Source organism: Cetorhinus maximus, chromosome 4 (genome assembly GCF_964194155.1).
Source record: "Cetorhinus maximus chromosome 4, sCetMax3.hap1.1, whole genome shotgun sequence".
NCBI lineage: Eukaryota > Metazoa > Chordata > Chondrichthyes > Lamniformes > Cetorhinidae > Cetorhinus > Cetorhinus maximus.
Window position 1 is genome coordinate 40112691 of NC_135882.1, and position 13933 is coordinate 40126623.

Here is a 13933-nt window from a genome sequence, read left to right on the forward strand (position 1 = left end):
TCTCCATGTCAACCTATGCCCCTCTACCCACCTCCAAGGCCATCATATCCTCCATACCAATCTATACCCCCTACCCATCCCACATAGCCCTTTGCATCCACCATGCCAACTTAGTGCCAACTCATGCCAACCCATGTCCCCACACCCACCATCCTTTGCCCTTATAACCTCCATACCAACTCACCAAGTATCCACCATGGACGGACCCATACTGGGATTAAACAAAGTCCTTAAATGTACGTTAATGAATTCAGTATTTCAAAAAAACACTCTGATTAAAAAAAACATTCACTACATTTAACTTCCTTTAATCCTTTATAAAATCAAGCAGCTGTATTCATAGTCACACTTCAAAGACTTTGAGACTTTGGAGCTATCGATCAAACTGTGAACTGATAGGCGCCACACCCCCCACCACCCCCACCGCCCCCAACTGTGATGATAGTTTGTGAAATAGTCATGTAGCACTAATCCTATAATGGTAGCCCTCAGGCTAATGTCAACAGACAAAGTGAAATAGCAAGCACTGATTTTTTTTAGACACTGCAGGTCTTCTTTCAAATATGTAAGGGCAGGAGATTTAAATCCCTTGACAACTTAACAGGTCCCTTTGGTAGCTCCCTTTGACAGTTCTCCTGACAGTTCCAATGAGCTTGACAGTTCCAATGAGTTTACATACTTTTTAAGCATATTCATGTCTAATTATAAAGATCCCAAAGGGCACTTGACCTTTCCCAGAGGTGTCCCAGGGACATATTGAAAAAGATACCTCTCCAAAAGGGTACTCTATCTCTCCAAAGAACTCCAGTAAGTTTAGTCCTTCTCCTACCAGATCTAAAGTGCACAAGACGTGTTTTGGATATCCCATTAACAAAAATCAGATCTGACCGAGGCGGTTGCCTCCATGAACCATGGATGTGCTATTTAGAACCTGCCCCCAATTCCCCCACCCATGAAAATGGTGGTGGCTGGGTTCGGGCACAGGACTTCTGGATTCGTGCCTCCGCAGCCATTTTTGCTAAAACGGAGACCTGAAAATTCAGACCTGACTAAGGAGGAAGATGGCTTCAGCCTACACAATGCTTAACAGGAGGAAAGTATATCACATCGGGATTGGATGTGGGACCAGAACTGAAGCCGATGGATGGAGCAAGGCAGGTAATGGATAGTAGAACTTGGTATTATTAGTGTATATATTGAAACTGACCCTATGTTTTTGGATGATGTGATATTGATTAGGGCCCTTCAGTGCTGTGGCAAGGGTGGAAGTCTGCTCAGAGGGATTCAAACATGGAGTTGTAAAAAAGATAGCTAAGTGGGAGGTGACAACACATTCATGATTTTGTACAGGGAAGGTAGGAGATGGGGCAATGGTTTGCCAGAACAGAAGAATTTAGATGTTTTGAGGAGGGGCTGATGATGGTTTTGAAAGAGAAAGGGACATTACTTGAGGAAAGGGGTAATTTACAATGTCAGCAAGAATGGGAGCCAAGATATAAAGTTGGGTGAAATAAAAACAGAAAAAGCTGAAAAAACTCAGCAGGTCTGACAGATTTTGTGGAGAGAGAAACAGAGTTAACGCTTCGAGTCCGTTTGACTCTTCTTCAGGGAAGCTCCAAAAAAGAGTCATATGGACTTTAAAGGCTAACTCTGTTTCTCACTCTACAGATGCTGTCAAACCTGCAGAGTTTTTCCAGCTTTTTTTGTTTTTATTTTAGATTTCCAGCAACAGCAGCATTTTGTTTTTATATTATAAAGTTAGGTGGTCAGCCAGAAGTACTTGGAATGGGGCCAAGTGGACTGAAGATGGGTCTAATGGACAAGTCGAGATGGAGCGGGCAGGAGGGGAGGTAGGACAAAAATGAGACAAAGTCACAGGTTTAGGTTAGGGCAGGGGGAAAAGTTTGGGTTTGCTGACCAAGGGGAAATGGGGTTACAACAGAGGCAGCTGCTCAATCTCAGTAACCTATTTCCCCATTTGTGAAACACACTGACTGAAATGTTTATGTGGCATCAGAGCAACAAAGATAACATATGAATATTGTCACACTCGGCGACACAGACCGCTCCTGAAATGTCAACTCGGCTCGGTGGTATCACTCCTCCCTCTGGCATAACATCCCCAGAGAGGACTGGTAAAAAACAGACCTGCTGAACTTCGCTCCACGCCATTGCTGTGACTTAGAATAAACACACCACTCACTTCCTCTCCACTCGTATGACCCAAGATAGGCTCATTATTAATCTCCACCCTAATAACCGTGACTAACAGCAGGCATACCACTTGCCTTTATTTTGCCAATGTGGTCAAGGTCAGCCATATAAGCAAGCATAACTAGAATTCATAGAATGATATATCACAGAAGGAATCCATTCAGCCCATCATGCTTATCCAGTTCTTTGGTAGAGGTTACAGATTAATCCTATTCCTCTGCTCTATCCCCACAGCCCTGTCATGTTTTTTTTTCCTTTAAGTATTTATCCAATTCCCCTTTGAAATTTACTATTGAATCTGGCTCCACCACCCTTTCAGGCAGTGCATTCCAGACTTCAACAACTAGCTGAATAAACCAATGGGTAACATTTATGCCCTTCCCCAAGATGAGTTTGGAGGTGGGTGGGAGGGTGATGGGGGAGGGTCCCCATTGCCTTCCCGTTCCCGTCCTGATGCCAATTGAGGCCCTTAAGGAGGCGGTGGCATAGTGGTATTGTCACTGGAATGGTATTCCAGAGACCCAGGGTAATGCTCTGGGGACCTGGGTTTGAATCCCACTACGGCAGATGGTGAAATTTGAATTCAGTAAAAATCTGGAATTAAAAGTCTGATGGTGACCATGAAACCATTGTCGATTGTTGTAAAAAACCATCTGGTTCACTAATGCCCCTTTTAGGGAAGGAAATCTGCCGTCCTTACCTGGTCTGGCCTACATATGACTCCAGACCCACAGCAATGTGGTTGACTCTTAAAATGCCCTTTGTACAAGGGCAATTAGAGATGGCCAATAAATGCTGGCCTAGTCAGCGATGCCCACATCTCATGAATGAATACATTTTTTAAAAGTGTGCAATTAATGCCCACTTAAGGGCCTCATCCTACCGCTGGGTTGAGGCAGACGCATGCAGGAAGCAAACATGCTTTGTGAGCTCCCGGAGGGGGTCGCTCTTGCCTGATTGAGGGACCCAGCAGTGGGAAGGGGAGGCCTGCTCGGAGCCTGCCCTTTCTTCCGTCTCACCTGCACATCTCTTAACCAATGACTTCCTCCCCACGATACGCATCCTGCCATAAATCACCTGTGTCCTGCGCCCTCACTGACTCTGGCATCTGATGGTTGCATTGCCGGCAGCAACCACTGTTCCCCCGATGACGTGACGGCAATGATGAGCTGCTGGCCTTTGATTGGCCAGCAGTTCCTGGGCAGGCAGGATTTCTGCCTCTGGGGTTCTTGATCCTGGGGAAATCCCACCATTGGCCACCTAAGTGTCTGACTGGCACTTAATATGGTGGACCTATCCCAAAGGAGGTGATGCAGGGCTCTTGCCGGCTCTCCAGCTGGATGGCAAGACCCCCATCGCCTGGATTAAATTCTACCCAATGTGTCTTCGTGTTGCTTCTGGTTCTTTTGCCACTCACCTTAAATCTCTGTTGAATCTCATCCGGCCCTTTTTTGCTCTAAGAAGCAGAACAATCCTAACTTCTGGAGTCTCTTCACATAATGGAAGCCCCTCATCTCGAGCACCATTCTAATAAAACTCTTCTGCACTCTCTTCAAAGCCTTAACATCCTTCTTAAAACTGGTGAACAGAGTTAAATGCAATACTCCAGTTGAGATTTACCAAGTATTTTCCAAAGGCTTAGCATAATTTACTTGGTTTTGAATTTGATGCCTCTATAAATATAACTATTTCATTAGGGACACTCCTGCAATGTCTCACTCCTACTATTCGACAGCACTTCCTGTAGCTCTGTTTCTGACCTGTGCTTCCTCTTAATGTGGCGCCAAGTTATGGGTTTGCCGTATCACTCTTGTGAAATGCTTCTCAAAGGTCTTTATTTGTGTTGAGCAATTGCAGTAAGGGTTTGCTTTAAAGTCTGTAACTAGCAGCTAAGGGACATTGAAGCATCTGGAGTCAGTTCCGAGTTAGTTTTCATACTAAAAATGCAGTTTGGATATCCTGCAAATATTTTTCATATTTGCACGTATCTGTGGTTGAAATTATTTTGCGGTGGGGACCTGGCTCCTTTTCTACTATTCCCTCAGCCCCAACAACACGAGTACATTCCCAACCTCTCCCCTCTTGCCCCACCATCGCTAGATTGCTGCCAGTTATAACAGATTTGACATTCTCAGTCCCCTTCGGGTCAACTGATTTTTTGTAAAGAGAAACTGTGCGCAAAAGTCAAATATTTATTAACTTTCCCTCCACATGGGGAGGGAGAGGGGCAAGAGAAACCAGACATCATCTTAATCATGATTTGCACGAGTGGGGACTTAACATGTCAAGTTTGGTGTCAAATCACTGCTGTGTGCAAACAAATGCAACAAAAGTACCTTCCCAAATACTTTTTTCTACAAGGTTCCTTTTAACCCAGTGACTCAACATAAACAGGTAACAGAATACTTATTGAAAGTCATTAAGAGCACCTTTATAGGAATGCAGTCTACACTTATTGCTTTAATTGCATGCAGCAGACCATAAATTTATCGCTACTGTTGTAAAGTTTAAAACAACCATTGTTGATATTAGTGAGTGAATTCTTAACGCTTTTACAAAGCATAGTGCAGACATTAATTCACTAATAAACTTCACTAATTCACGAATATATTGCTTTTAATGTAGTAAAATATCCCAAGGAGCTTCATTGAGATTCAATCAGGCAAAAAATTGACACAACCAAAGGAGGCATTGGGGCAGCTGATCAAATACTTGGTCAAAAGGGTAGGTTTCAAGCAGTGTCTTAAAGGAGGAGAGAGGGATGGTGAGGCAAGGCGTTTATGGAGAGAATCCCAGAGCCTTGGGCATATATGGCTGAAGTTGCAGCCACCAATGGTGGGGCAAAGGAACTGGAGGATGCACAAACCCAGAGTTGGATAAGTGCAGAGGGCTCAGAGGCTGGTAGGGGAGCAGCCAAGCCGTGGAGGAATTTATGAGGATGTTAATTTTAAAATTGTGGCATTGGTGACTGGGAGCCAATGTAGGTCAACGCGCACATGGCTGATAGGAGAATGGGACTCGGTGCAAAATAGGATACACTGTATCTCCTGGACCCACACTGGAACAGGAAGTCAGTGCTGCTGACATCATCACTGTGCACCTGGAATAGGAAATCAGCATCCACTCTGTCCATAGGCACATGTGAAGTCATCATTGTGCATCAGCTGTCCATTAAACAATTACCACCCACTTGCGCACCCTGCTCACCATCCCCCTCACCACTTCGCTTGTCGCTGCCCTCAAGCTTTGGTTGCCACCCTGCTCCAATAGTCAATATGAAATCCTTGCTTTTTAGACTTTGAACCAATAATAATTTCACCTGTGTTATTTTATTGCTTAAATGTATAAATTACATGAACATCATTAATTAAAGAAAGACCCCACTTACAGACAATTCTGGGATTTATCAGCTCACTAAAGAAGCACTTCAACCAAATGAGTCACTGAGACGAATGGCCCTACTGCTCTTTCACCGAGCTGCAGATATTACTGTACAGTCTGCTTTTGCTAGTTCAATTCCATTGTTCTTTGATACAGGCTTCAACCTGCTAGCAGTGACCTCACAGGCACTGTGACAGCATGTACAGTGAGTACGCCACCTGCAGTTGCAGTGGCAGCAAACACTGCCAATAGGGCACGAGCAGCAAAGCCTTCAATGAGATCAATTCAATGGTGGGTGGAAGATAGGAGGCCGGCCAGGAATGTCTTGGGACAGGCCAAATCCAGCGGTGACAAAAGCATGGCTGATAATTTCAGCAGCAGATAAACAAGGCAGGGCAGAAATAGACAATAGGTTATGGAAGTGGAAGTCGGCAGTCTTTATGGAGAGGATATGGGGTCAGAAGCTCAGCTCAGGGTCAATAGGACGTTGAGATTGTGTCTAGTCTGGTTCCTCCTCAGCATGATTCAAAACAATCTGATAAAAGTCTACAATGTCAATGGGAATTCTGATATTAAGTGGAATCTATTTCATTCTATTTTCCTCTTATCCATTAGTCTTTTGCTGGTGATTGACTTTTGCTGTTGGAAACCTGTGTCAGTTTTGCCAGTTTAATATAATTCTCAGCAAAATTATCCCATACGTTCAGCGGGATTAGGTTTTCTAAATTGGAAAAAGCAAATCCTTCACACACAAAAAAATGTCCAGCAGAACGTATTTGTAACCAAATGGGAAAAAGGATATATGGAACACATCATCATTTGACCCCTGAGATGACAACTTTTTTTAAAATTCCAATGCCTTCCAAACAAGAAAAGATTTAACAAATGCTTTTTTTCCTGAAGATTGTGGGGCTTAAATTCTCTGTACCTTTAACCTCAGAGAAAATGCCAGGACTCATCTGAATTGAACTTTGGATCAGCTCTTGCCAAAATTGGTGGGGTCGGGGGGTTGTCATCTCGTGTAAATATCCCAGGCAAATGCTTGTTATCAAAAGAGTATATCTCAGGCAGCCCCCAGGGTACTGGGTTAAATGAATTAGGGGTTACTGCCCCATCCTTCCCCATAAAGAAAACACAAGTGTCCTTTTGCCCTCAATTATAAGTGAGCTGTTGTTCCCCCCAATTAATTCTATTCTCTTTGGAGGACCAGATCACACCTCAGGTCTGGAACACAAGTTGGGCCCCACTTTTGTTGTTAGATCAGCTGGTTTGCTAGTCAAACTTGATATCAGCCCACTGGTGTCCTGTTAGGTCAGGGATGTGACAGCTTTAAACCTGGAGTCCTTGCACCTGGTCACAACCCATCCTGCATCAATAGCCTTGTAAAGGTTGGAAGGAGGCCCACCCTTTACAACAATCCAGTGGACTGCTGTGCAAGGCCAGGAACCACAGTGTCCAGTCTTTAGCCCGTACAAACAAATAAAGGTTTATGGCATAGGAGGAGGCCATTTGGTTCATTGTTTCCATGCCAGCCAAAAAAGACCTATTTAGTCTAATCCCACCTTCCAGCTCTTGGTCCACAGCCCTAAAGGTTATGCCAGCTCAAATGTATATGCAAGTATTTTTTAAAAGCAATGAAGGTTTCTGCCTCTACCACCTTTTCAGGCAGAGAGTTTCAGATTCCTACCAGACTCCAGATGAAAATATCAGTCCTCAATTTCCCTCTAATCCTTCTACCAATTATACTACACCTATGCCTACTGGTTATTCACCTCTCTGCTACTGGAAATAGGTCCTTCCTATCCACTCTATCTAGGCCGCCCCCAATAATTATACACCACAATTAAAACTCCCTTCAGTCTCTTCTGTCCCAAAGATAAGAACACCAGCCTACTCAATCTTTCTTCATTGTTAAAATAACCCATTCTGGGGACATCCTAGCAAATTTCTTCTGTATGCTCTCCAACGTGATCACATCCTTCCTGTATTGCAGTGCCCAGAACTGTACACAATACTTCAGCTTTGGCCTAACTAGTGTTTTGTACAGTTTTACATAGTCTCCCTGCTCTTGAGCCCTAGGCCTCAGCCAATAAAGAAAAATATCCCATACGCCTTCTTGTCTACCTTATCTACCTGTTCTGTTACCTTCAGAGGCTATACACTGCAAGGTTTCTCTGTTCTTCCACACTTCTTAGAATCCTACCATTTACTGTGTGCTCCTTTGCTTTACCTCTCAGTTCTCCAGACGGAACTTCATTTGCCACTTTTCTACCCATCTGACTGATCCACTGATATCTTCCTGCATCTACAGCCTTCTTCCTCACTAACAATCACATGGCCAATTTTCATATCATCTCCAAACTTCTTAATCATGTTCCCTACATTTAGTCTAAATTATTGATTTATACCACGAACGGCTAGGGACCCAGTACAGAGCCCTGCAGAACCCAAGTAGAAACAACCTTCTAGTCACAAAAACACCCATTAACCATAATATTTTGCTTACTGTTATCCCCACTTTTGACCTTATGATGGAAGAAAGGTCATTGATGAAGCAGCTGAAGATGGTTGAGCCCAGGACACCACCCTGAGGAACTCCTGCAGTGGATGTCCTGGAACTGAGGTGATTGACCTCCAACAACCATAATCATCTTCCTTTGTACTAGGTATGACTCCAACAGCAGAGAGTTTCCCCACTGATTCCCATTGACTCCAGTTTTGCTAGGGCTGCTTGATGCCACACTTGGTCAAATGCTTGATGTCAAGGGCAGTCACTCTCACCTCACTAACTCCTTAACTTGTTAACTTAAGGAATGTAGCTAGCTTAATTCTTGCACCGACCTATAAACAGTTAGGTAGGTACTTGTTTGGCAGTACAGGACTTGGAGTATTGCTGAAAAAAGACATGTCAAAGGTTTTCATCTTAGACTTATCAGGACACTACGCAATAATACAAATATAAGGGGAAAACAACAATTTATACTGTATGAGAGAGTGCTGATTGGTTGGCAAGTGGTAGAGGCGTTGCCATGGAAAATGCACCAGTGATGGTGACTGACAGTTAACTGCCAAGCATTATTCTTTCTGTCTGCTGGACCTAGAGGCAACACCATCTATTTGGGCCCAGCCTACCCCAGATTACCCTGGAAGGGCAAGGTATCTCAAAAAATTTAAGCAACAGGTGAAACTAGCTCTTCCATGCTGCTACTATGCAATTGCAACACAAGTGGTACTCGCCACTAATAGGATGCTGCTGTCAAGCCAAGAATGTGTTCTGCCTATCACACAGATGAGTAATGTGGTGTATGAATTTCAGTGCCAGTGTGATGCTAGGTATGTAGGCCATACTTACCAAAGACTGGCGGATCGTATCAAACAGCATGTCCCTTCTGCTGTTCACAACAGGCAAGGTACAGACCATACCCAACCAGCTAGTGCTTGCAAAACTCAAAACACAGTGTCTGACGTTAGATGGGATTCTGCGATTGGACAACATTTGCTAAATAATCTTCAGTGAGCTAAGAATTACGCTGACGACCAATTTAAGATCATCAGTCGGGCTCACAGTGTGGCGCGTTTGCATGTACAGGAAGCTACACATATTAATACACAGGGTCCTGTTCATTGCAGACAGAAAGAACATGTACACACATTGCGTCTGTTTCAGCTAAACAAAATAAGCGGCAGCCATTTGCTAACTCATTCCTCAGTGCAATGTCTTGATCAATCAGGGTCAAACTGCCTGGTTTAAATTTCAAACAATGCTTGGCAGTTAACTGTCAGTCACCATCAATGGTGCATTCCTCTATGGCAACGCCTCTACCAATCAGAGTCCACTTGCCAACCGATCAGCATTCTCTTCTCATACTGTATAAATTGTTGTTTTCTCCTTATTATTGGTATTCTTGTGTAGTTTTCTGATGTGTGCAAGACAAAAAGCTTTGACGTCTCTTTTTCAGCAATAGTCAAGTTAAGTAGAGATTGAATTGAAAATATCATTTTAAAAAAAAATTACATCTCTGTTATAACCAATCCAGGAATGCGTCAAAGAGAGGAGTCAGCTCGCCCCTCCTAACCTGGTTGTAACATCATCCAATATTTCATACTCCTCTTCCTAAATTACAATGTCTGTTTCTTGCGCCTCCACACATAGGTTATTTGTTTGGCCTCTAAATGATCTACTCTTTCCTTAGTTATCCTCTTGCTCTTTTTTTGATTAGAAAACATCTTTGTGCTTTTCTTAATTTCACTTGTCAATAGTCTTTCATGCCCTCTCTTTGCTTTCCTAATTTCACCCCTGCACTTACTATACTCCTCTAGGCTCTTTGTAGTGTTCAGCCCTTGGCATGTGACATAAGCTTCTCTTTTTTTGCTTTATCCTTCTCTGTATACTCTTGGGAGGGAGGTGGGAACAAGATTTGGGACTATCACCCTTTTTCTTTGTCAGAACCCATTTTTTCTGAACCTTCTTTAGTTCCTCCTTGATTGTCTCCCATTTCCCTGACATTAATTTGCCTTCAAGGAGCTCTTTCCAATGCATTTTTGCCAAATAACATCTCAGCTTACTAAAATTGGCCTTTCCCCAGTTGGTCTGCCTTCATCCTTTTCCATATAACTACTCTAAATCAAACTGAATTATGATCTACCACTAAAATACTCTCCCACTAAAGTACTTCCATCTGCCCAGATTCATTCCCTTAGTTCAAGTTCAGAAATAAGTCCAGGTTTCAGCCTTAGAAATGCCAATCATGCTCAGCCTCAGTGCCACTTCAATGCACTCTTAAGGCAGAATTTTCAGTTCCTGTTGGCATTGGGCGTCATAGCAGGCGTGAGTGGACAATATGGAGGGAAGGCCAAAAATTGGTTTCACGACGTCATGAAACCAGTTTGCGATTGTCCGCTCCACCTGTCAATGGTGGGCTGCATTTCCCGCCGCTGGACATCGGGAATATCATTTTAGTACAAATGCATATCATTATAAGCCCTATTTGGCACAGTCAGCCACCCATGCTGGATCATCCGGACACATCACACTGGCATGTTTCACAACTGAACATAAGTGACATGTACCTGGCAGGCTGCACTTTGCTCCAGACTTCAAGGTTTGTTTGTCTATCTTTCTTCGGGCAGCACTCATGGCCATTAGCGCCAGGCTTTGCAGACAGCACCACATTACCTTTAGGGGAGCACACGGGCTGGTCTCTACCTACCAGAGCAGTTGTACGGTGGGGGGTGGCTTTTCAATCGCTGCAGAGCGAGGGCTGTAGTGGGGAAGGGGGGTACCCCAGGGTGTCTGTGGGGCCATGTTGATCTGTGCAAGTGGCCTCAAGATGGTGAGGGCTGAGGAAGCAGTCTCCAGAGGAGATGAGGTCAGATGGAATTGTGACGGTTTGTGTGAGAGAGTGAGTGGTGATGTCCCTTGAGCTGGCAGTGATTGAGGTGTAAAATGTCTGATGGTCTGGTGAGTGTGGGAGTTTAGAATGATGAGATGGTTGTCTTACCCTGGCAGCACAGATGAGATCATTCATCCGTTTTCTGCACTTGACGGCCGACCTCTTATGTGCAGCATTGGCATTGACCACCTTTGCCACCACCTCCTAAGCTGGAATGGTGAGACTAATGGGCTTTCTGCAGCCAGAGTGGGGGTAGGGGACATCGCGGTGGGCCTCCAAGGCGTTCAGAAAGCATCCCAGGAATGTGTCACTGCACTTTTCTTGGGTTTTGGGGCCATGTCTTCACTGCTGCTCTCTTTGGCTGCAAGCATTGAGAAATGTGTGTGCAGCTGCAGTTCAGTTATGGTGCCCTGCATGAGGAAGCGGCGAGGTAATGGCGTGGCAGGCAAATCGGAGGCCCCTCGGCAGTGAGACGGCGTGTTTCCTGTGGCTGCATAATTAATGCGGCGGGATTGGGACGATACGGCATGAGAAGCCACCATTGCAGCCAGCGGGTAAAACGCCCTTTTTCCCACCTGCTACCACACTTAGTGCAAATCTTGGATGATTCCATCCCTAGAGTTTTGTTTCTATTTATGTTTTGCTGAATTAAGTTTGGCCCAAATAACACTGATAATGTGAAACAATACTCACTGTTGCATCTTCAGGGAGTCCGCCTGCCACCTCCACAATCCTCATGTCTGACATTACCATTCCTTTTGCCCTGGTAACAAATTGGATAACTGAGGCACTGTCCTGCAGAGAACAAAATGAAACGGTTAAAAATGCAAAATGATGACAGCCTGCTATCCTCACCGTAGGTGCACATTAGCACCAGCCTGTTTCGGATATTTTACCAGCCCAGGCAAAAGGCAAATTTTGTGTGTCTGTTCCATAACATCCTTTTTACAGGTGGATAAAGTCATTGGTACAGCTGAAATGTGTTGGTCTGTTAATAATCAGAAAGATGGGCCTGATTTTTTCAGTAGGCGTGCGGGGGAAGGCCCGACACGCCAGCACGTAAAATGACCCGCGATGGCATTGGATGTGCGTCTTGATGTCATCGCAGTGTTTCGGTCGGTGAGCGCGTGCCGATATTTAAACGTCCTGTTAAGGCCATTAAGGAAGTGATTAATGTAATTGTTAACGCTGCCCGTTCAACCTCAATGTTGGTGGGCAGGCGAAAAGGCCAGGCGGCCTTCACGTTTTTTAGGAAACCTCATTCACGAGCGGGATGAAGTTTCCTAAATCTTTTATTAATTAAATAAAACTTTTTTCCAAAATATAAAAACATGTCCCACCTCATGTGACACAGTCACATGAGGGGACATCTTTAAATAAATTTTTAATCCATTTATTTAATAATTTCAATTGTGATTCAATCTCCCTGAGGTAGCTCCGTGCCTCAGGGAGATTGAAGCACTCGTTCACGTTCATGCATTTGTGGTGCATATCTGAGGGGATGGTAGTGGGGGGGATGGTTAAGGCATATTGTTGGGGCAATTTCCACCGCGCACAGCTCATGTTGTAATTAGATGAGGAGCGCTCAATAATGCTGTTGAGTGTCAAAGTGGAGATGCATTGTGTTCCCCAGAACACTACAGTGCAGATGATTCAATTTTTAAACACATATGAAAGATAAAGCACAGTGTACATTAAAAGTCTTGGTTCCAAAAGGAGTTACTGATTTCCTATTCCACGTACGTGTGGAAAAGATTTTAGCAAGTTTTGACTTGCTCTCACCTTTTTCAATATCTCAGTATTGAGCAACAAGTGTACATCGATGTTCCTGGTTTCTTCCTTCGCTATGGAGTTTAATTTACAGTTGATGATCGAACAGGGTCGTCCAGGCCTGTCACAATCCTAAAAGAATTAGCAAGCCAAAGAAAAACAAACTTCACATTATTGAATTAGATAATTGTTTTAACTAATTACCTGACACATCATTGCCCAGAAACCTTGCTCACATGCTTGAAGAATTACAGCTAGAAAACTGAAAGAACTGCAGATCATGGACGCCAACTTTCACGTTTGATGCTCCCATCCATGCTATGGGTCACGCTGGGAGTAGAATCTGGCAACTTCACGGCTTAGATGAAATGAGATGCACATCTGCCTTATATTTTACACATAAGCACTTGGCTTGAACCTACTGAAAACTAAACAATTTAAGAAATCATACCCTTAATTTAAGTAATAGTGCAGTGCAACAATAAAATGATATTATAATATATATACAAGATGCATAATTTTGTGATAAAATGGATAGTCAGATAATAACAGGCTGAAAACCTACATTTCTTGGGATGTGCTCCATGAAAGCACCAATTCCTACTGGGAGCACCAGCTCTTGAAATCACCTTTCCAATGTTATAAAAACTCCCTATCATGGAGTTAAATCATTATATATCACTGGTTAGATTGGTTAGGATAATGTGTCCAATTCTGGCCACCACATTTTAGAATGGATGCGAAGGCCTTGGAGAAACTGCATTGAAGGTTTAATTACAGTGGTACCAGGGTTGAGGGATTTCAGTTACCTGAAAAGCCTAGAGATTCTGAGGTTGTTCTCTTTAGAACAAAGATGATCAGGGGAGATTTGACAGAGATATTCAAAATTATGAGGGATTTTGAGAGAGTAAATGGGGAGAAATGGTCAATAATTTATACTTGCATTTAGAGGCAGGACAGTGAAGTTTTCACTAAATTGGTCCCTGGGATGAGAGAGCGGTCCCATGATGAGATGCTGAGTAAATTGTGCCTAAACTCTGTGGAGTTTAGATGATCTCATTGAAACATACAAGATTGTGAAGGGGCTTGACAGGCTAGACACTGAGAGGCTGTTTCCCCATTGCTGGGGAATCTAGAACATGGGGGCACAGTCTTAGGGTAAGGGGACAATCATT

The 13933-nt window shown here is 43.8% G+C and overlaps 1 protein-coding gene across 1 annotated transcript in view; it reads right to left on the reverse strand.

Moving 5' to 3' along the window:
- Positions 1 to 13933, reverse strand: part of itga9 (integrin, alpha 9) — a 574702-nt gene that overhangs the window by 42697 nt on the left and 518072 nt on the right. The window contains exons 25-26 of the mRNA XM_078540091.1: positions 12771 to 12890; positions 11682 to 11783 (exon numbers count right to left, since the gene is read on the reverse strand). Coding sequence (XP_078396217.1) covers positions 11682 to 11783; positions 12771 to 12890 — 222 coding nt within the window. The remainder of the gene's footprint in view (positions 1 to 11681; positions 11784 to 12770; positions 12891 to 13933) is intronic.